The sequence below is a fragment of the Glandiceps talaboti genome, chromosome 1, assembly GCF_964340395.1.
Source record: "Glandiceps talaboti chromosome 1, keGlaTala1.1, whole genome shotgun sequence".
Lineage (NCBI taxonomy): Eukaryota > Metazoa > Hemichordata > Enteropneusta > Spengelidae > Glandiceps > Glandiceps talaboti.
Genome location: NC_135549.1, coordinates 25,094,030 through 25,117,122, shown reverse-complemented (window position 1 = coordinate 25,117,122; position 23,093 = coordinate 25,094,030). Strand labels below are relative to the sequence as shown.

At 34.8% G+C, this 23,093-nt stretch overlaps 2 protein-coding genes across 3 annotated transcripts in view; one reads left to right on the top strand and one right to left on the bottom strand.

Moving 5' to 3' along the window:
- LOC144452704 (forkhead box protein P1-like) overlaps positions 1–9,217 on the bottom strand; it is a 40,391-nt gene extending 31,174 nt beyond the window's left edge. For both annotated transcript variants that reach the window (XM_078143885.1, XM_078143956.1), the window contains exon 1: positions 9,111–9,217. The gene's annotated coding sequence lies outside the window, so the exon portion shown is untranslated. The remainder of the gene's footprint in view (positions 1–9,110) is intronic.
- Positions 9,218–9,956: 739 nt separating this feature from the next.
- Positions 9,957–23,093, top strand: LOC144438663 (S-adenosylmethionine sensor upstream of mTORC1-like). The gene is made up of 5 exons (XM_078127813.1): positions 9,957–10,077; positions 13,055–13,190; positions 14,565–14,895; positions 17,192–17,306; positions 18,306–23,093. The coding sequence occupies exons 1-5, from the start codon at positions 10,048–10,050 to the stop codon at positions 18,879–18,881; spliced, it is 1,188 nt and encodes a 395-aa protein (XP_077983939.1). The 5' UTR covers positions 9,957–10,047; the 3' UTR covers positions 18,882–23,093.

Here is a 23,093-nt window from a genome sequence, read left to right as displayed (position 1 = left end):
CCACTTAAAGCTATTCCAACTATAACCTCGTATAAACAAATACATATTTAGATTTCTGTAAAAATAAATGTCTTTTTATTTTGCTTTCCCTGTATGATAAAGGCTGCTGGCGTACCGTATCCTCTTACAGTGGCGGCCCTTTATACTTGCTACCTCCCAACGTAAGTAAACAGACACATATGAATAAACACAGGCTTCTATGTCAATAAATATAATGCTGTCAATTTACTGACAAACAGCCTGCCCCAGTAATGATGCTTGCTGAGTGTAAACAACTTGCTATGAGGGGCCACACTGGGGAAACCATTTTACACAAAACAAAAAATTTGTTACACATAGCTTTAATTATAACATAACTCCTTCCATTTTACTATACATGTTGTCTTCTTTGTTCTGCCTTTGTATGATGACAATTTATCATATTTTTCCCCATGTGAGCGAAAAAAGGCGAAAATCTCAACAGCATTCTGACTCTGAAAATCATTTGATCTTGGAAGACAGGTTCTTGTCTCATCACAAATAACAGTATTACAAATCAGTAAACATAATTATTAAACTTTTAAAAAAAAAGTTCTCTCCAGCCCTCTAAGGAAAGCAGTTTCAACAACATAGAAAAGGGGTGCGGACATAATGTTACTTTTGACATAATGTTGTACTGTTGAGCAGCTTTTGCATTGTTTTAGATGAGATTTTCCTCCTGGATATTAAAGTCATGAAATGAAATCCAAGACAGAACTATTAATAGATTTTCAATCCGGTATTAAAAGTGCACCCTTTGTAAAAACTTCACTGACTTTTCAACATGTCCTGATGAGAGCTTTTGTTAAGAACAGTGGATAAAATGGACCAAAGTTTCCACATAAAATTTCCAAGTTGCTGTTTAACAGTTGATAACTATACTTAAATTTGACCAAATTTCTCCCCACAAATTGTCCCATGGTTATAAAACAGATGATAAATTAAGAATTGCATCTGGTATTAAGTATCCCATCTTGCCACAATGACGTTGTCTAAATGTGTTTAAAATATAAGAAAATAGCATAAAAACATACGAATATCATATTGCCATATATATTTACCTATGATGGAGCCTCTGCAAGTATAAACTAACGTGTATACATTGCATTGCTGTATGTAGTAGTGTAGAGGTGGTATAAACAAATCTCCAGTACAGGACACAACTTGACCAGCCACAATACATATTTTATATCTTATTTGAATTCCTGCACTCTTTCTTAATTTCACCATTTTTTTTTCCTGTCAATAACCTGTACAACATTACAGTAAATTATTCATCAAAATTTTATCATCACTAATTATTTATTTTCATAGTTATTCAAAGACACTGAAATATTTTATTGATTGATACCATCAATATTAATATTCGATAGACCATAACTAAATACAATACATTGATACCATAGCAAAGTGAATGACATATTTCCTTTATTGATAACAGCCAACTCCTGTTAATGTATATTTTGTACACTGTACACTGTGTGTGCCCATTGATAAAAAATTCAATGAAAAATATTTTCGATGTGGGTTAGCTGGCTTTCTTGGGATTCACCACATACTGTTTGTTTTTAATAATGTTGGTTTTTATATAGCACTTTCCCACTCTGTGCACAAAGCGCTTTATAATTATTACCCCTGACTCGAATCTATATCGGCATAACGGCCCTTTACACTTCCTGAACTCTCTGGGGAGCATACAATCCATTGCAGTCTTTATAAACACATAGGATTAAAGCGTTCACATAGCAACCTCTATCCTACCAGGTCCCCAATTATACAGCTGGGTTGACTGAGGCACAATCGTGGTTCAAATCTTACCCAAGGACTTTAGCCAATCAGAAACAAACGGCAGCAACGGGGCTTGAACCTGCAACCTGCAGATTCCAAGCTGGCCACACTAACCATTCACCCATCATGACTCCCCATACATGTTGCATAGTCTAGATCTACCAGTGGTACAGAAATTATAGAATCATCTCTTTACCACCAACTCTTTGATGAGAAATCTTGACATTCAATGCCATGGGTAGCACTAGACTACACATTACAGTAAAGTATATAGGAGTGAGTCACCACATGAAACAGAATAGGGGAAACACCAGTGCATCATGAGAAACTGTAGCCTCATATTAAGTCAATGTCAAGTGGGGATTTTGACTATCATCTCTACTCTAAGCTAAAAGCATTTCCCTAGAAGCAAGGTCAGAATGCAGGTGCAAATTCTTATTGGGTTTTAAATTTTGAGGCAATAGTGTCGCCATTACATTAGAACTAACTGGGAGGGTTGAGCTAATTTTACGTTAAATACACAATCATTAGGGATGTGCCAGGCATAGGGGAGATACGAGCCAATATCCCCAGACATGTACAATTTGACTCTGGCCTACAGAAAATGATGTATCTAGTACGTCAGCACATCACCTTGGATTTGACAATGATTATAATATTTCAAAGTATTACATAACAGATATATGACATAATACAACATGTTAATATATAATAATATACAATGCATAAATTTGACATAACATATTTCACGGAACATCTCCATTTATAGAGTGTGATATGGATTACAGTTTGAGGTTTAGGTTTTCCCACTCTTGTTTCGATTACAATTTTAACGCAATTGACTTTTGAGGTCGACATGTTATTTCACTTATTGTACACATGCAGACAAATACAGAAACATACACTTGACTTTCTAACGTTTTTTAAGCAGAATGTACGCAGCCCTCAAACACACTTGTACATGTATATGCTCTTTACTACATTTCATTGAGTCTTGACATCTCACCCTCCTCCAAGTATATCCAGGAATTGCATCGCAAATTGCCAATTTATCTCCACACCGAATAATACTGCTCATAAAGTGAAATTTAAAGACCATGTATTTTATGGAAATTAATTCCATCAGGTGATTCTAATTTAACGTATTTCCACGACTGAGTTGATCATCTCAAAAATGTCACAGTATTCTAGTACAATACAGATATAGAACAAGTGTACACAGACCAGGACAGCCAATGTGGGTCATACTCTAAATACTATAAAACCTGTGTATAGTAACTATGCCATGACGTACACGTACTATATGTAATTGCTGAGACCATTCATTACAAACAACATATTCTGTCTGCCTGTGTGTAGTGTGATCACTGTGTTCATTAGCATACAATTGCAGACTATGAGATCACCAAAGTCTGATCAATGACTCACTTTGAGTCTAATAAAAAAAACTTCATGTATTTCGATCTGATGATGTACAGTGCAGAGTATGCTGGATGACAGTGTAGTATGTCAATGTACTACCATGTACTTCCATGTCTGTCGTACACTGTAAAAGTAATGTATGCATACATCTTGTAAGCGTCCTGATGAACAGTACTGTAATATCAATTATTATATCTTTGCTTGAAAATAATTCCAAGTATCAAAATTGACCTACAAAATAATGCTAATGAAACCCCAAAATCCAACGGATCTATAAACCCCAATGTTTGCATCCCACCCATAGTCACTACATGATGTAGCCATAGTGATGACCTATATTGCAGGGAGGATCAGTGAAAATCCACCAGTGTGAAGGGCTTGATATAGACTAGTACTAGTACTAGAGTGGCTAGGCTAACTTAGAGGACTTATAATAAGATCACACTTTTTATGCAAGACCAATCTTTCTATATTTCTGCCAGATTTTTTTTCATACCCAAATTTTAATCCCAAGCTGAAATCCCTCAGACTAACCATTTATAAAGTAGATGTTTCCTGTCATAAAACTTACTAAGTTTTGTGGGGACTCACAATATTACAATACAATGTATTGATGAACAAGTCTACAGGTCTGTTGGCGAGACATAACTCCATTATATTATTGAAAGTACAATCTTCGTTTGTTTTTGTTTTTTTTAATCGTTTATCCTTATGTTTGCTCCAACACTTTTCCGTTGTTAGATTATTTAGAGTTAGTGGAATATGATGGAGTAAGCTGCACCTGTTCTCAAGTACTACAGGGTTTTCCCCTAGGCTGTTATAGACTAGTTGGTTCCACCCATATTCATTTCTTGAGAACGATGACCTCAATTATCATAATAATACATAGTTTTGTTACGCAAATCATTTGGATTCTATGGTTACTTACATTTGTACTGGGGAGAATACTCCACAAATGGGACTAAATTTTGTTGCTTTTACAAAAAAAAACCCCAAATTTTTATAACTTTGTTGTTTGTACACAAGTTAGAGTTGAAAGGTGTGGAACTTTCAGCAGACCTGTATGACAAATCACTTTAATATTACAGTTATTAGTCATCGTTTTTTTCACCAAAAATAATTTAAATGCCTCGAAAACCTACCGAACATCTGTCTGCTTTGGCTAGCAGCTACATTTTTTTGTTGTTGCTTCTGTCACTGTGTTACATGTACTTCTGTGTGTAAAACTAGCTGATATGATGGAGACGTCATAGGAACAGTTGAGAAGCTATTTTCTGGCGATATATCATCTTTCTTTGTGTTGATAACTGGATATTCTTTCATAAATTTTTACGTCTGAATATTGGATATCTAAGATTTATCAACCTTATCTTTTAACATGTAGCAATAATTGATGAGAGCTTTATACGTATGTCACTTGCATTTATTGAAATGAGAGACAATAATTTGTTAGAGCATGGCATAGAGGATTATGGGGGTGGGGGGAGGGGGTGGGTCATTTTTATAACTTTTCTGAATAGTTTTTCTATGCATGCTACTCTAGTTGACTAGAAAACATACCCATCAATGTATCATTCACCAAATATTTCATATTTCAGAAATCCACATGGTTTTGTGTGTGAGGAGCTCGAAACAGAGCTATAACTAACACGCAATTTTTATTTTTGATCAAATTGAAACACTTCATTTCAACAGATGAAAACGACCAGGTGGGTTTTTATTTTCAGCAACCTGATGAAAACATTCACTTATTTTTCTCCGATGAAAGCATCGTTCACATTAATCAACATATCTTAGTACAATAATTCTGTAATTGCCACTTGCTACAAATCAAGCAAGTGAAATTTCTGTTTGGATAGTTAACATTTTTTTTTACGTGCAAGTTTGCAGGGTATCACCACCACTAGTAAGTAGTAATTCACATTACAATACAGACCCTGTAAACTGACACTTTAGTCCCTTAGATCAAGGTTCAAGAGTTCTGAAAGAGACAGTTCATAACTTCAAAATTTGCTTCAGGCTATCTTACATTTTGTGATTTCACACACAGAGTGTCTTCCATCATTTCCACTTTAATACCAAAGCTAATTATTAATCACCGTAACAAGAATTCTAAAACTCCGTTCAGAAATAATGTATGATTCAATAATTTTTAGTCAGTTCCATAGAATATATTAGTTTAATTAATGAATTCACCAGTTATAATCTGAGTGAGAGGCAGTGTTTTTTGCTATTAAAGGGTGGAAAGTACATGCACGTACTACATTTGTAAAATTTACCCGAGTTCCCATGTCATTTTACCTGGGTTGCCAAACAGAAATACCATAGACTATATGAGGAAATACTGCCATGTTTACCCCTTTCTCTATGTCTGTTACAGGGGAATCCCCAACACTGGACAGGTCACAGCCAACCTACAGGCTACAGCCAATACTCATAGTAAAGAAGCAAGCATCTACAAATCCCACTATACAACTACATGAATAAATGTATAAAACAAATGAAAAAAAAAAGAAGCCCATATGGTCAGGCCAGTCAAACTTTTAAAACCCATACAGCATGATGTTAGTCTCTCTAAAATCAAATACATGTGCTAAAAATAAAAGTACCTATTTTCAAAATGGACCTGTTAACTCAGGTTTTAATTCTTTTTTCATATTTTTTCTCCCCACCCCATAACTAAAATTCAATACTCAATACTGAATTGAAAGAATGAATAGTATCTAAACTAGACTAGATAACACTACTTGAATGGCTCTATTCTGAATAATTTTTCCTTTAATTTCCACAACATATTGAGAGCGCTGGCTTCTTGCATGTGATCCGGTTTTTATCACTTGCATCATTTGCATATGAAAGCTGCACTTGTGATGAGAATGGAACACTATTATAGACAATATTCCTCATTCAAAAGCTTAATTATGCACTATTTGAATACATGTATGTAATTCACTTGATGAAGAGATAATGCCTCGCTGGTAAATCAGGCGTCAATGCTCTATTCTTTCAGTGAATAATTCATCAATTTTTTTTTCATTCTCAAAATGATGACAGTCAGCGGAATAAATTAAAAGGTAGAGTCCTTGTCATTTTAGAAATTAACATATTCAGTGGATTCAATCACACATTGTATCTCAAAAAAACACCAAAGGTTGACAATGAGATTTTTCACTTTTAGTGGATTGTAAAAATGCAGCACATATTGGTAAACAGGACCTCACTATATCGTGGTATAAATTGGTCAAGTTGTTAAAATTATTTTGATGTTCTGTTGTCATATTTAAGTGGTGGTCGTCTCAAAAAAAAAATGTTTCACATCAATCTGATGTATACTTTTAAAAGTATGACTTATTGTTACTGTTCTTTCATTCATCTTAAAGTGAGTGCCAACATCTCCTTGGTGTCAAACCTGCTGATGTGACGGTGATGAGGATCTGACAGAAATGGGGGTGGGTAAGGTGACACACAAGGCCTGACAGATATGGGGGTTGAGGTTTACACATTCAAAATGTTACCATTCAATGAGCTTTTCCATGGTAACAAAAGAATTATATTGTTGTGGATATACCCCAATTTTTAGACTTACAGCCTTTTATGATTGCAATTTCAAGTGTCAAATGATGACCTAGAATTATTTTCCGGGATAAAATTAAATCTACGAAATACTTGTCTGCAGAGTTTGGTTACTTGGCAATCATACACTAGTTTACATGTAAAGAGGACAAGCTCAACAAATTGAATTAAATCACTGCACAAACCAAAGATAGTTATTAAATTATTTTCATTTACAGGTGTAGTTATCAAAAAATAAAAAAAATTAATTTCTAATTTTTCTTCATACAAAAAAATAGTGTCCAGGCTGTTATTGAAATATAAGTCTGGCTGGTCTAAATATTTTTTTTTTTTAGATTAACTAGAACAAATTTAAATCAAGAGAAATTTAGACTTATCGATACAAAATCAGAATTAGTTTTCTATTTGTTATGTTTAAAACAAGAAGCAATGATTGGATGTAAAAGTTACTGAACACGTGTGTCATTATCGGTGTCAGTTTGTTACTAGTGTCACTGCTTACTAGGCATTTTGTTCCAATAAAATCTCTCCTTTTTTGGGGACAAACCCCTAAAATATTGGTCTACTCCTTTCACTTCATTGCATTGTCCACAGGGCATTTCACCATTCCCTGGATATTAGTTACATAAATTCTTTAGTGAAAGTGCCATGACCTACATCCACAGATACAGAAAAAATCAAGAAAGAAAAAAAGAGAAAAACAAAATGTTTGCATATTATGTGGTATCATCACCTCTGCCAGCACACAGAAATTGTTCTTTTTTTTTAAATAGAAATTTTAACACAGCCGTCTATTCACTACTGGTACAAAAAAAACACTTTCCTCAAAAAATATTTTGTATTATTTTTAGAGGATAAAACAGATGAAGGAAATATTAGGTAATCCATCTAATTATTGTGTCCCATCTGCCACTTGGCTAGTTTCTGACAACAATATACACTGCCACTCAACTAATGTCAGACGTGCTGCTCTGAACAAAGTACATGGAGAATGCAAATACACCACCAAAGAAAAAAAGGCTGAAAAGTAAATATAGTTAGCACTTTTCCATGAATTAATCCCAGAAAAAAAGAAAAGAATAAATGGATGAAAAAAGTTGTAATTTTTTTAGCTCCAAAATATCTACTGTCATTTTCTGGTGCATATCCTTGTGTTATATATACCCATAGTTTGGGGCATGGACCTGATTGCTGGATTACTGTAAACTAAAAAGAAGTTTTGAATTTTCTTATTCTCTCTCTCTTTGTTGTATTCTCATGCAATGTCCAATGAGATTCACTTCCCAGCCCTGCACCAGTGAAGTCACAAATATATTTTTATGTCATTTACTTAGCAATCCTTATTATTCAATTGCCTGTGACCTGAGCTCAATTTTGCACCCAGGGAGCTTTATTGGCATCAAATGAACACTGTTAGCAGTAACTGAAGCAGACAAAACAATAACAAGTTCCTGATTAATGCAAAAATGGCCGCTTCTTAAGTTGTATGTGCACATCTGGAATGTACATAGTCCACTGTGTAAACAACCACACAACAAAAATAAAACAACAAAGCTTTTGACGGATAAGCACAGCCAGTCTGTCACAATTTGAATGAAAACTCTCATCAAGAAAAGCTGCAAGGGAAATTTTCGATACTTTAGAGACAAAGGGAGAGGTCAGACATGGCTTCACCAGAACAGCTGAGCTTTGTTGATTCTTCTGTTAGTGGTAAATTTATAGCCTCAAGTACTCTGACGGCTTTTAATGGCCCAGTTGCCCAAATAAACAATAACACAGCACAAAAATCTTTACATTCTCTGCCTTCTACGGAGTAGATCGCCTCTATTTTACAAACAAAACGGGTATTTCTATCTGTAGGTCGTGTTCGCGGCCCATAAGACGCGACCATGTGCCTCAAAAGTACCATTTCCCGTGCAATTTGTACTCTCATTACGTATGCAGCATTGTTTATAGAAAATGACAGCCCTTTGAACGGGCAAAAATAACAACAGCCCCGTTTCTTTGTCCGATGAACGCCTAAAAAACTCTTTTAAAACATCCCTCAATTTCCTTGAAAAGTTCCTCAGACATTTTTCTACTAGCCATTCTGCTCTAAGAAGCCCTTAACGAAGCCATAAAGTTGGGAATGTATTCTGTTTCTCGTTCTTCTGACATGTCATTACCTATGCAAATTATTTATTCACGAAGCAAATCTATTGCATGCCACAAATAACAACAAAAATACATAATAAAAATCGCCCAATATTTATGATCGGCTGCACATTAAAACTCAAAGTGCTACGAAAGATATTTAGGAGGATATTTACCGTAAATCTTGCCAATGCTGAGTATTTAGAAGCAGACCAGAAGGAGAAAAATTCTGTTGATTTTCTCTGCCCAGCAGCGCACATGCATCAGCCTTGTGTACAGCAAAATCATCGGCTCACTTCAATAAATAACAAATATATTCATCCGCGATTGTTTACTTAAATGCAAAAAATGCATTTCGTCTTTATCTATACATTTTCTCTGTATTCACATATACAATTACAGGTGAAAAATACGCAGAGTATTATTTTATGATTCCTTCTAGGTGTCTAAGTCCGTATCTCACTATTTCCCAGAGAACTATTTGATTTGTGCGTAAACTACTTTGTTATTTCAAGATGTCATTCGACTACACCGTGACGTCAGCTTACACCTGCTGAGTAAACAAGTGTTGAAACAAAAGAAACGGTGAAGTTTAACGTTTTGTCGACTCCGGTTCTTCGTTTAGGGTCTCAGAAATCCTCTAGTAATCATACTAGTTTGTCACTTCGACGTCTTGCTATACTGTTGTCCGAAAATTTGTTGTGTAAATATGGAGATGATAAATACAGACATCCAATCACAGACCTTGTTACTTCCAGACTGAAGATTTGCTTATAAGCAGAGGACACTGATTTTTTTACTTTAAGCTACCGTTTTCGACAAATGAAATATATAAATGTTCTCATTAAATCTATTTCTTTGCATGTATTATTGGGTAGAAAGAATTTTATATCATGAATTTAAATCTTGAAAGTCATATTGAATCAAACAGTTTGTCAAAGCGTACTAGCAATTATTTCGAACTTTGGACTTGCATTGGAAAAATTAACTTTCCTCTAGTCATCAGCTGTCGTGCGTGCGACCACAGCTACACATTTTCGCAGACGGAGCACTAATTCACATCATGTTCTGTAATTTTATCGCTATTGGATACCAAACTCTCAACATTTTTGGATGAATTTGGTAAATGTGATTAATTTTACGGTAAGCGTCTTTTCCAAAACAGTGAGTATATCAAATCTGGTTGCGCTGTGTGACTAACAAGTTGAAGATATCGTCTGCAACTAACTGACCAAGGCAAATAGTAATATATTGGCCATGTTTTAGTTGTTTAGCGATGATTCGGATTGCATCAGCCTTTTTCTGCATTTACTTTGAAACATTTCATGGGCTTCTTCTTAGCCAACACACAGTGTAAGCGATATTTCACCATCACTGACAGTCGCTCGTGGAAGGTATACATCCTGAAGATGCCCATTACAGAATCTTCTTGACACGTAATGGGCGTGTACTTATAAACCCTGTATACATGGTATAGTATCGGGTGTACATGGAAATGCGTTCTTCTTCAATTTCAAATACTTACATTTACCAGTCATGTACACAAGTACCCGAAATGGTGCTTCAGACTGTAATTTCTTTTATTCCTAAACTGTAAGAACATGGTTTTATAGAACTCCTGAACCCTTTCAAGCCTTTGTAGCCATCATGGATATCTGGTGCATTTTGCCGTGATTTTGTAGGAGGGCCCAGCAAAAAAAAACCAAAAACGGTGGAAATTGAATTCAGGAAAACCTTATTTAAAATAGTTGAAAACAAGCACTTATTTCTAGAAGTATTACGAAATGGTCCTAGCCATTCTATCACATCGAGATATGTGTCAATAATTATGAAAGAAATGGAAATATGAGAATGAAAAAAAATGTTATTTAATATTATTATTACCCTCCAAATATGTTGCAGGAATATTCTCCAACCGGATTATTATTATAATTGTGTGTATCAGATATGTAATATATCCTTTTAAAGATCAGAATATAGAATATGAAAAACTAGACCAGTATGTCAAGATTGTTTGGAATTTCAAACCAGAACTTTATACCACTTCTTTAAACTCCCTTCCAACTTAAAAAGAATTAAATATTCATTTGAGATCATCGTTTTGCTTTACCCCAAACATCAGGAGATTGTCGCACATGAAAATAAAGGATTACGTCAAATTGTCCAAACTTCTCTTCCGTCAGTTGTGAGAGAGGAAGTTGAAATCTACCAATGATCTGTAGACATTTTATAGGAGTTTGTCTCCCAAACAGTATAGCAACCCAAGCAAATTTGACATGATATCATCATCCCCTGTTACTAACATAGAAGGGTTCTGAAATCTCAACGAAAATACTTTTAATTCCATAATCATGTGATAATACCTAACAACACATTGGTCTACATTTTTAGAAATCTGTATTACATTTACAAGATATTTGTACCATTTGTGTAAAGTACTGCTAAGTTATTGTGCTCGCTTCAGCAGCACATAAAATTACTGCTGATATAGACGACTATCAAAGAAAGGCCATCTTTGAATGTCGCAGGTCACAGACATTCACTGATTTGAATGTTGATATTTTTTTTCTGTTACATTTTAATGTTTCCCAACAAACTGAAATTGATGGTACCAGCAGATGTAGGCAACCTTTAATCTTATGCATGTGTAGTCTAGATCTACACATGGTATCAAATAATCTGTAAAGAGAGATCTTGAACTTCGATGCTATGGATAGCATGTTTAAGTTCAATCACTTTTGGCAGTATTTTTTTTACAAAAGTTAATTTAGCCAAACTTATCGGCCTTCAAATATGTTTACTGATTAAAAAAGATCTCTGCTGGTCTCTCACCTTGACATCTTTGATAAAAATGTATACTTATATTATCAGTTTACATTTGATTGTGACTTTTGTTAAATATTCGCATAACTTGCTTTAGGCTGAAATACATGATTTAGCTGGGTATATTGTAAAGACTGTATAACCATTGAAAGTAGCACAGAGAGGAATTCACTCACTGGTAAAACTGTCAAACTTATTCTCATTAAACTATATACCCTGTCAAATATCTTGGTGCATAGGCTAGATTTCACATACTCACAATTACAACACTCCCTCACTCTATTAAAACAGAACCAATGTGAAAATTTACCATGCTATCCCTGTAATGCATCTTTGAAGTAATTTGTATATTTTCACGTACGGTAAATTTAAATTGAAAGTTCAGGGCTCTGCCAGCATATGTGCTCAGAGTCTGTAAGATACGACATATCTGCTGCATCTCTAAAAGATGGCCAAATGGGGTCATCAGGACATGACCTATCTTAGTCTGATGATGATTGATAATGTTGTACATAGTGAGTTGAACAATACGTCCAGCTTTCCATCTGAAACTACAAGAAGCACTTGGAAAGTAAATTTTGAGTATTTACCAGATTTCCTTTCAATCCCACATTGTCAATAAGATTTTAGATTAGGCTATCGCTAGCATCCTGAAAAACTCAATCTAATATCTTATAATATATATATATATATATATATATATATATATATATATATATATATATATATATATATATATATATAGTTCATTAGAAACACAAAAAAGAGGAATCTCATCAATTTGAGTGTACAAGTGTGTGTTCAGATATAGTTTAGTAAATTTGCTGAGATGATCTTGACTATGTCCTCTCAACACACTACAAATTCAATACTTTACTTTAATAAAGCATCAGCCAAAATTTTAACTGGGTTTTAAATCTATCCACTGTGGGAGATGACGCAAGTACAGTATAGCGTACCAACTTGATATGAATATTAATGTGAATCGGCATCAATAGACAAGATCAGCCAATCACCAAGGGAAGCATTTTCTGATTGATATGATTTACTTTGTGGTATCTAAGCCACTTAGTATTAAAGTGTGTTGAGTTGTTGCTAATTAAAATAGTAATGGTATTTTTGGTTTGAATTTTGAACATTTTGCTAGGCTTGTGTTTTAGAGTACACAGTGAAGATCAACCCAGCAAAGGTTATATCTCGTTGTTAAGATACAATATATAACAAACATTGTAATGAAATATGAATAATTGTTTTTTAGTTTTTTTTAAAACTGCATTTTGTTATTATATGATTACAGGACTTTGGTATGCAGGACTGTACAAGTAGTTCTTGTACAAGTACCTGTAGCTGTTCTGATGATAGAGAATGCCATGAACGTGCCTCTGGAGTTGTGAAACAGGTCCATCAGAAATTAAGGAAGAAATACAAGGAGGGTAAGCAGGGGTAATTGTTTCTAAGACATGTACATGTATATCTAGCTAGACAAGTGATATGATTGATACTGGTATCTCACTTCATAGATATATTTGTTACAACACCTGATTTGGTATAACGAGTCATTTTCCCAGAAATTTAGAATAACTCACACACTCTGTTTCTAAACAGTGATCTATAATTGCACTTCCACAGGATACAGTGTGAAAAATCAGCTCTCGTCTTTGCAGTTTTATGTGTTATATCTTGTTCAATTTCCATAGAAACGATAGTGTATTACAATCAATTTCAAATAATTTTGTTCCATTTCAACCTACAAGTGTTACCTGAGGGTTAGAGTAAGGTAAAGACAGCAACAAAAACTGTCTGTTTAAATACAGTAATAACATTTTACAAAGTTCTACTCAAACACATAAAATAAGAATTAAAAACAGCTTGGGGCTTTTCAAATTGACAGTGTTTGCATTGTGGAGATTGTCAAAAATTGTTTTTGTTTATTCACAATAAGTTAGTGTATATGATTGCTAACAAATATGTGATTCTGATACAAGATTACTGGTTTGCAGCTTTTAGTGATCAATATACACAGACAAGCAATATTACAACCTGCACAAGCTGTAACTGGGGTATTTCTTTTTGATCAGACAACCAACAATATATTCACTGAAAATTTATTAAATGCCAATAATCAGACATTGTACATGTCAATTCGAGGTTCACTGTATCTATGAATAGTATAGTAATAAGTTGAAATCATAATTCTCTTGGGGCTCTGATATTTTGGGTGTGGACCTGAAAATCAATTTTGATTGGATATATTGCACCATTCTGTACTACACAACTTTTGCCCACAGTGTTTTGATTTACTATTGTTCAGGGTGTACAAAATTACAAGGAAGTCATTCTAGCCAACAAAACAGTTTCTAAAAAATGTTCCAGTCACAGCTACAGCTAGTGCAGCTTTCTCAAATACATACCTCTGTTGTCAATGGGAAATTTTGTCAACTCTTCCAGAATAACAGTAAAAAAAGGTGTATTTGATTGTCATCTGTGATTTGTCAACCCAATGTTGTACAAGCTGAACTCTTTTACTTCAGGAGAAATGAACCCACTGGTTTCCCAGTCTGTTGATAGGGTCCTGTTTCTGCAGTTCAGATACTTCCCTCAACTGTTATTTGATTTCCTGGATGTATTGATTGTCCATTTTTGTCATTTGTTGTCAAGGGTATCAAGAAAACAAACAAATTTTTATCCATTTCATCATAGCTCTAAATGGTTGCTCAGTCTAACAGTCATTCAGAACATTCCTTTTTCCTTTCAAAGTTTGCTTTAGCTTTTGTTGCAGTAACTTCTATTGTGTGTGTTTGTTTCAGCTGAAGGCAATTTTGATAAGGTATGGCATGAGCATTGTGAAGATGAAGGTACTTTGGAAGAGTATGCCTGTGCTATGCAACATCTAGCAGTCCAACACTGGGCTAAACAACCTGAAGATCGTATTGAATGGTGCAGACAAATATGTTCCGAATTTTTCATGCAAGGAGGACTCAAGAAAGCCCTTGATAAGGATGAACGCACGAGACTGTTTTTGCTCAAAGGAGCTCAACAAGAGAATTGTAAAAAATCATCACATTCAAATGGTAGTGTACAGCTAAATGGAGCTGTAGGAGAGGAGGAACACATGTATACATATGTATACAATACAATGTAAGTTACATTTCATACCAAAATAAAAGAGACATGCATCAACCTAGAAAAATAATGTTTTCATGAAAAGTCTGATAAGGCATAGCCCACCTGTAGTCTTGAAAGACTAACGCTGCAACCCTATGTCAGCTGTCCTAACTGAAACTATCCTGTGTATTTGTAAAATTTCGCTCATCTGTTCGTCCTTCTTTACAAGTGAAAATTCAAAAAATCAAAATGGCAGTTAGGATAGCTGAAGTAGTGTTACTCTTTCAAGACTACAGGTAAGCTAAGTAAAGCAGAGGTTTCTAACTCATTGCTACTTTGGAAGTACAGTGTAGACTGAAACACTTGTCGTCGTTATGGGCACTCCTAAATCACTTCTTTTAAAGACACAACTGTGTAGTGAAGCATTAAAGGAAGTAAGTGCTTAGAATAATGAATATTTTAGTCTACCTGTAAAGCACTGAATACATTATCATTGATGTTCGATTATCACTAGTAAATGTTTAAGGACATTGCCCTGGAGGCTGGAGTTCAGTGACTCATACATCCCCACCACATCCTGTAAAGTAAAAGAACTTACTTAACCCTAGAATAGAAATTCTCTTAAAAAATAGCTATTATTATATATTTTATGGCACACTGAGGTTTATTCTTCCAAAGTCAGTATGTTACTGAAACATATCTAGAATGATAAAGCTGCACTGGCTACCATTGAAATGTGTTTTTGACAATGTTTTGTTACATGTAATGTCTGAAACATAATATCGTACACCCTGAACAGTAATGAATCACCTGTCAGTAAACAGTAGCAGTACACATACACATGTAATATGGTGCAGTATATCCAATCAAATTAATTTTTGGGTCCACTCCCAGAAATCAGCGCCCCTATTTCAACTTATTACTCTACTACTTATAGATAAAATAGACCACTAATTGGCATATACAATGCCCAATTATTGTATTTTAACAATTTTCAGTGAATATATTGATGGCTGTCTGATTGAAAAAATTAATACTCCAGCTATAGGTAGTGCAGCTTTATTTAATGATATGATAAATATCTATGTATGACTTCTGATTGTTGGCAGTACTTATCAAAGTAGGTGCTACAAAAAGGTCCTTTATATGACATTTAAAGCCACCAGTGTGAGAATTAATTGCTTTCAAAAACATCAAAGAAAAAAAGCTTTGTTTCTTGTGGAATTGTGGGACTGTTTTTGCTTCATTGCACCTTAGTCCAGATCACATGTCAAAGAGAACCATGGTGTGTGTAATACACAACTGCCAGAGTTGATTAGTCTTGATGCTACCCACGGTATCCAATCATCTCTTTACCACCAAGTAAAAGAAAGATCTTGTTGAGATTTTAATGCCACAGATAGCACTACTGAGAATACAGTTGGTCAAAAGTATCTTAATTCATTTCTAAAAAAACAAAGGAGAACTGTAAAACACTTCCTTGCAATGTAATGTAAGGGTTATTTTGTGAACATTGAGTAATATGGCTTTCATATATGTTGATGGAATTACAGTAGAAACTGTGCTTTGGGTAAAACAATATTGACATGAAATTTCATATGTGTCATAAGATTAAGATATGATATAGTTTTCATCATTAATTTATAGATCAATGTTTCTTTTATTAGTGCTGCCACTATTATCAAATGTAAATTTATTAATATTTCATAAATACTACTGAAAACATATGTTAGAAGGTGACTGTTTTCAGCACAGTATTATGTAGAAGGGCACCACCACTGGTAGCAATATGAGATAAGATTATCTCTCATAGGAGTCAGAATATGCTAAATAGTGGCATATAATATTATTACTGCCTAGGTGCATCATAAAAATAATGAACATTCGATTTCTTGGTTGGCATCGTAACTTCTGCTTCATCGCATCACATGCATTACTATAAGTTGGTCTTTTTATTCTATTTTGACCCTCTAGCATGAGGGTAAATGCTATTGCAGGTACCGGGAATTGATAGATTGAATATCTAATGCGTAAAAGTGAGAATTTATATAAATGGTGATCTTTTGTGCTAAATATAACTGTTGGTAATGTCTCTCAGTAGGGCTTATGAATTGATGATTTACTTTCAACTGTATGTGTAATGCCACGTAAAGTGTGTTCATTTATATCCACGATATAAATCATTGTTCAACACAATTTGAAGAATGCATGCTATATAAACTGTTAGTGTTACAGTTGGATTTCCTTACATGATTAGTTTATAATATCATACTTTAAAAAGTGATTTGAGCAATAGGAAATTTATTTACTTATTTTTTTTTGCTTTCAGATCCTTGCCTTTTACAGGCAAAATAAGATTACTTGATGTTGGTAGCTGTTATAATCCATTCTTGAAATTTGATGAATTTCTTGCCATTGGTATTGACATATCACCAGCAGTTGATGTAAGTATGTTACTATTGTTAGTCATCTGTGGTGTTTTAGTTGTAAATGAGTACCAAAGTCGGCTTGAACCTTTGATTCGTTTTTTTTACTCCTCCGCAAGCTTTTTTCAAAACGATTGAATTGAATACTACAGCCCCTTTCAAGTTACTGTTCACTGGCTGTGTTTGAAACGACCATGCAGGAAACTATTAAGAAACTGCATATTCTACACTAAGATAACAAGATTGCAGTTTCTCGCTACATTGTGTCTATTGTGGGATACTGCAACTTTACACACACATGGGTGCCAGTGTGTTAATGTCTGGATTTGATGTCTACATGGCGGCAAGTTAGTTCATGTCATTCAATCTTGCTATCTTGAAGTGTAGCATGTGCATTAGACTGGCACCAGTGTTGTTTACAATTTTATTATGTTATTGAACTTTTGAGATTTTTTTCGGAAATAGCCGAGAGATATTTCATATGTTGTAGTAGAAATAAACATCCTTTTAGTAACACTCATATATTTGTTTATAAAGTGGATGTACATTAAACTTTGCAATCCAGGAAAGAGTTATGTTGACCAAGGTTATCTAGAGGAAGTGCTAAAGATTTGACAGTATGTATGCACCCAAAAGTAAGGGACACAGAACCAAAACCTGGATTTTAAAATTTACTTTAGTATGTAAAGTACACACATTCAATCAAATTTATAAGAGAATCAAGAATTTTTTTCTCTTCATTTTTGTACAACGAATATTGGCATCAAAGTGTGGGAAAAAACATAGAAAATAGGTTCAAACTGCCATTATCCTGTAGTAATGAAATATACTGAAAAACTAAATTTTCATAATTATTATTATATCATATCAATTTTATACTTATCGTTGTATCTGTTGTTCCTATTTATTAATAGTAAATTTGTATCAGATCATGTGTTCTGAGCACTGGTAGCTAAAAATTGAATTGTAATGATAATATGTAAATCTAGTTTTATCCTTTTTATTTCCTCTCTGCAGACGGTTTACAAATGTGACTTTCTCAATCTTCAAATGAACCCACCTTTACAACTAGCTCCAGACACTGTGAATACCTTTCTTCGGAACTTGCAAAACCCAGTGGATTGTCTTCCGAGGGAATGTTTTCACGTTGTTGTGTTTTCGTTACTGCTTTCTTACTTTCCATCACCCTATCAACGATGGATATGCTGCCAGAAGGCGCAACAGTTGCTACAGATGAATGGATTACTTTTGATCATCACTCCGGACTCGTCGCATCAAAACAAACATGCCAATATGATGAAGAGTTGGAGAAGTGCCATAGAATGCCTGGGGTTCAAACGATGGAAATACATCAAGTACATGCATATGCACTTCCTAGCTTTTCGGAAAGTCAGCAATGAACCGTGTTCCCTGATGACAAGTGATTGTAACCCTGATATGTTATATATACCACAGGATTTCAACGATACTGCTGAAGAATGTATTTTTTCGGATGTATTCACAGGCCAGTCCGATTCAGATGACCAGTCCACCCGTGATGCCTTCACTGAACTGCCTAATGTAGATGAAGACGATGCATTGCAGTGGGACTAAATGATGCAGTGCAGTCGGACTAAACGATGCAGTGCAGTCGGACTAAATGATGCAGTGTAGTGGGACTAAGTGATGCATTGCAATGGGACTGAATTTAACACACGGCATCATAAACCAGCTTTTTAGCATTCAAATATGATTTGAATTTTAGTTTTACTTTATAAGAGATACATGTAAAGACAATTTATTTTTCTCACAACATACTGTCAACAAAGATAGTGTCTTGATGAACTACATTTGTGATAGTTACATTCTTGTATTTTGGTATTACAAGAATTATATATAGTTGTCAGAACCTTTGCAGTATCACGTGATGCCTGAATTTAACAAAATACATGTAGTCTTCACAATGGGTGAGGAAATACAAAACCCACCCTCTTACCATTACACCCCATACCCGTACCTATTTCCTACAAATTTTGCATTGCACAGGCCTATTCAAGAAGTTCGAATGAATAGTGAAAAGTTAACTGGTACGGCAAAAAAAAAAAATGTTTTGTTTCTTGTCCTAGGGAAAGAGCAAAACTAATGAAAAGACATGTTTAGCCCTTGAATACTGCTCCACATAGTCATAGTCTAGAGACTAACAATTGGGTTTGAATCTGAAGATCTCTCTTTACCCCGTCTAGCTGAATGAGAAATCATGAACCCATAATTGTTCACGCAAATGAGTAAAGCCCCAAACTGTTAAAATGATGTAAACAGTGTATAGGTAGCATTCGGATATGACAAACATACCATATTTGGACATATCTTACTAGCCCCAATAAACACTTAACTTATAATGTCTTTGTTTATCAATCACAGACTTCTATTCAATAGTAAGGCGTATTATTGGGCAAAATTGATAAACAAAGACATGGCTGTGTGGGTGGCTTTGTTTGAATTTGAAAATGTCATCTAGCTAACTCATTGAGCGAGAGTGGAGTAAAGAGATCTGCAGATTCACACTCAATGGGCTAGTCTCTAGACTGTGGAGTAAAGAGATCATTCTGCAGATTCACACTGAATGGGCTAGTCTCTAGACTGTGGAGTAAAGAGATCTTAAGATCACACTCAATGGCTATAGTCTCTAGACTGTGGAGTAAAGATATCTTCAGATTCACACTCAATGGGCTAGTCTCTAGGCTGTGGAGTAAAGAGATCTTCAGATTCACACTCAATGGGCTTGTCTCTAGGCTGTGGAGTAAAGAGATCTCCAGATTCACACTCAATTGGCTAGTGTCTAGGCTATGGAGTAAAGAGATCTTCAGATTCACACTCAATGGGCTTGTCTCTAGGCTGTGGAGTAAAGAGATCTTCAGATTCACACTCAATGGGCTTGTCTCTAGGCTGTGGAGTAAAGAGATCTCCAGATTCACACTCAATGGGCTTGTCTCTAGGCTATGGAGTAAAGAGATCTTCAGATTCACACTCGATGGGCTTGTCTCTAGGCTGTGGAGTAAAGAGATCTCCAGATTCACACTCAATGGGCTAGTCTCTAGGCTGTGGAGTAAAGAGATCTTCAGATTCACACTCGGTGGGCGTGTCTCTAGGCTGTGGAATAAAGAGATCTCCAGATTCACACTCAATGGGCTAGTCTGTAGACCGTGGAGTAAAGAGATCTCCAGATTCACACTCAATGGGCTTGTCTCTAGACTGTGGAGGAAAGAGATCTTCAGATTCACACTCAATGGCTATAGTCTCCAGGCTATATATTGTACAGGATTACAGACAGGAAAGGTATCACAGATAAACTATCAATCAGAAGTATTATTTTGACTCTCTACTGCCATGTCTCCAATGACAAGAGATTATAATACAATTTGCCTGCCCAGAGACTGTTGGAAATACATCACAGTTATTAGAATTATTGGGATCGCTTCTGTGATTTTAGAATTTCATGGCCTTTTAAAAAATGGTAAAAACTTGGTCCAAATAACATGGGTGTATTTACTCGCACCATTTCATCTTGTGACCTTTGAGTGAGCAGTGCCAATTATTTACTACTTATAAATAAAACTTATAAAAAATATATAAACTGCAGGTGCACTATATTGCGATATTGGATACAAACTGAATACATGTTCGTTATGCCAAAGTAATTGAAGTTTTAGCAAAATTTCCATTGTCAAATAATTATTAAATATTTTAGGAGGTAATTTCAGAACTATAAATTTGATGATGTAGGCATGCATTGTCATCACATTATAATACCCTGGAAAGGTGGTGCCATAGTTTCAGTCTCAACCAGTGTAATTTTAGCCAGCCTTTTGACAGAGTGGGACTTAGTGTCTCGAGACTTTCATTTTTCCGGGTCATCATAAATTTTTTTAGGACATTATAAAAAAAGCACCAATGGCATTGTAGCACAACTGAACAGTTTTTAAAAAATATTTACCCACATGCTGAGCCATGTTGGATATTTGCTGAATGATTAATATGCAGTTGCCTATCCAACCCTGTTGTTATCTTTGAAATATACGCAATCATTTAGCTGTTGCTATAGGTGTGGTATGTTGCTTAACATATTTGCATACAATTTTAGTATGGGTCATCTATGACCCATCACTTCCAAAATTGTGAGTCAGGTCCAAAAAATGACCCCAAAAAAACCTCTGGCTGCAACACTGACTATTCAATTTTTAGTTGGCAAGTGAAATATTCACAGGGTGCTGGCTGTATACTGTAAATTCAATGTCACTAGTGCTTTAGATTACCAAATGCCGTGCAATCCTGTTGATGGGACAAGGTGTAGACATGTACTACTAGTATGGAAAGAAATTTCAGACAAATCTTAATTTTGCTTTATGTAAAGCATCATTCAGTACTTCTCCAAAACATATTTTATCAGAGTTGCAACTTGCAGATATACAGATATATCCTAGATTAGTATAGATTATAGAATTCACAGTAAATTTTTGCATTGTGAAAAGTATTTAGTACCCCTTCCCTTACAGAAATGGTCTTATAGTATTCCTATAGGATTCCTATATGACCTATAATATTCCTATAGGATTCCTACAGGACTGATCATTCCTTTAGGACTATCCTAATTCCTATAAGAATTGTGAAGTATTCCTTTAAGAAAGGGGCCAAAATCCTATAAGATCTTATATGAATAATCTTTTAGGAATGCTTTTGGAACTTTCCGCAAGGGTTTAAAACCAAGTTATTGGCATTTGAAGTTGCATTAGTGGGGGAAAGAAATTTTAGACAAATCTGAAACAAATTTATCATTTCATTTGTAAAACTGAAATTGAAAATCCAGGATTCCTGGTGTACTTGCTGGTAGCATTGTATTCAGGTTTGCCTGGAAGTAAAGTGATGAAGCTACCAATACTAGACATTTATGTAACATGGATAGTCATTTCTCATTTCCTAAATATGACCATTCTTATCTAGAGACCTGTGCCTTGGTGACACCCTGAAAAGTAGACTTTCCATATCTAGCTAGGGAGACTTTACCTTATTATGACCTGGCAGGCTGTACTGTAAATGAAAATACATGTACACACAAAAGTGTTATAACTTTGTTTCAGCATTGTCTTGTAACTTACGACTGGTAATCGAGCCTTTGGTTTACTAGGAGAGGCACAAACTAAATCTATTGTTCTTCAGTGTGGTAGATTACACAAGTGGGTGATAACGGTTCCTCTGTTGTGCAATTCTTATCACTCTGTGAACAAGTTAGTGTAAACATTGGAAGTGCTAAAACAGTACACTGCAACACAGACAAGTGTGTGTTAGTTATCTGTGATTGCAAGTTCATTGTGTAGGGTCTATGGTGGAACTCTGTCAGTAAACCTCTGGGACACCTCCCTACTGAGACTATAATTAAACATAGAATTAAACAAAAGTCCATTCAATGGCTTATTACTGTTGTATCAACATGTTGAGACAATAGTTTTAGTTTGTGTCTATCCTTAGTAAACTGAAGGCTCATATTACCAAAGTAATAAATGAGCAGAGTACTTCTTTTTTACAACCAAAGTAAGGAAGGAGTCTATTATTTCAGTATCTTTTGGCAGAGGAAATGTTAAACAAAAAACAAACAAAAATTTTTTTCAAAGGGGAAAAAGGAAAAAAAACGTATGAAATTAGAAAAGTTTTGTATCTTAAATACAAATGCCAATATATGGATACTACATTGACTCATTTATCAATTGTAAGAATGTATATCGTATAAAAAGAAACAAGATAATCACAAAGCTATAGTTTGTATGTCTTCAA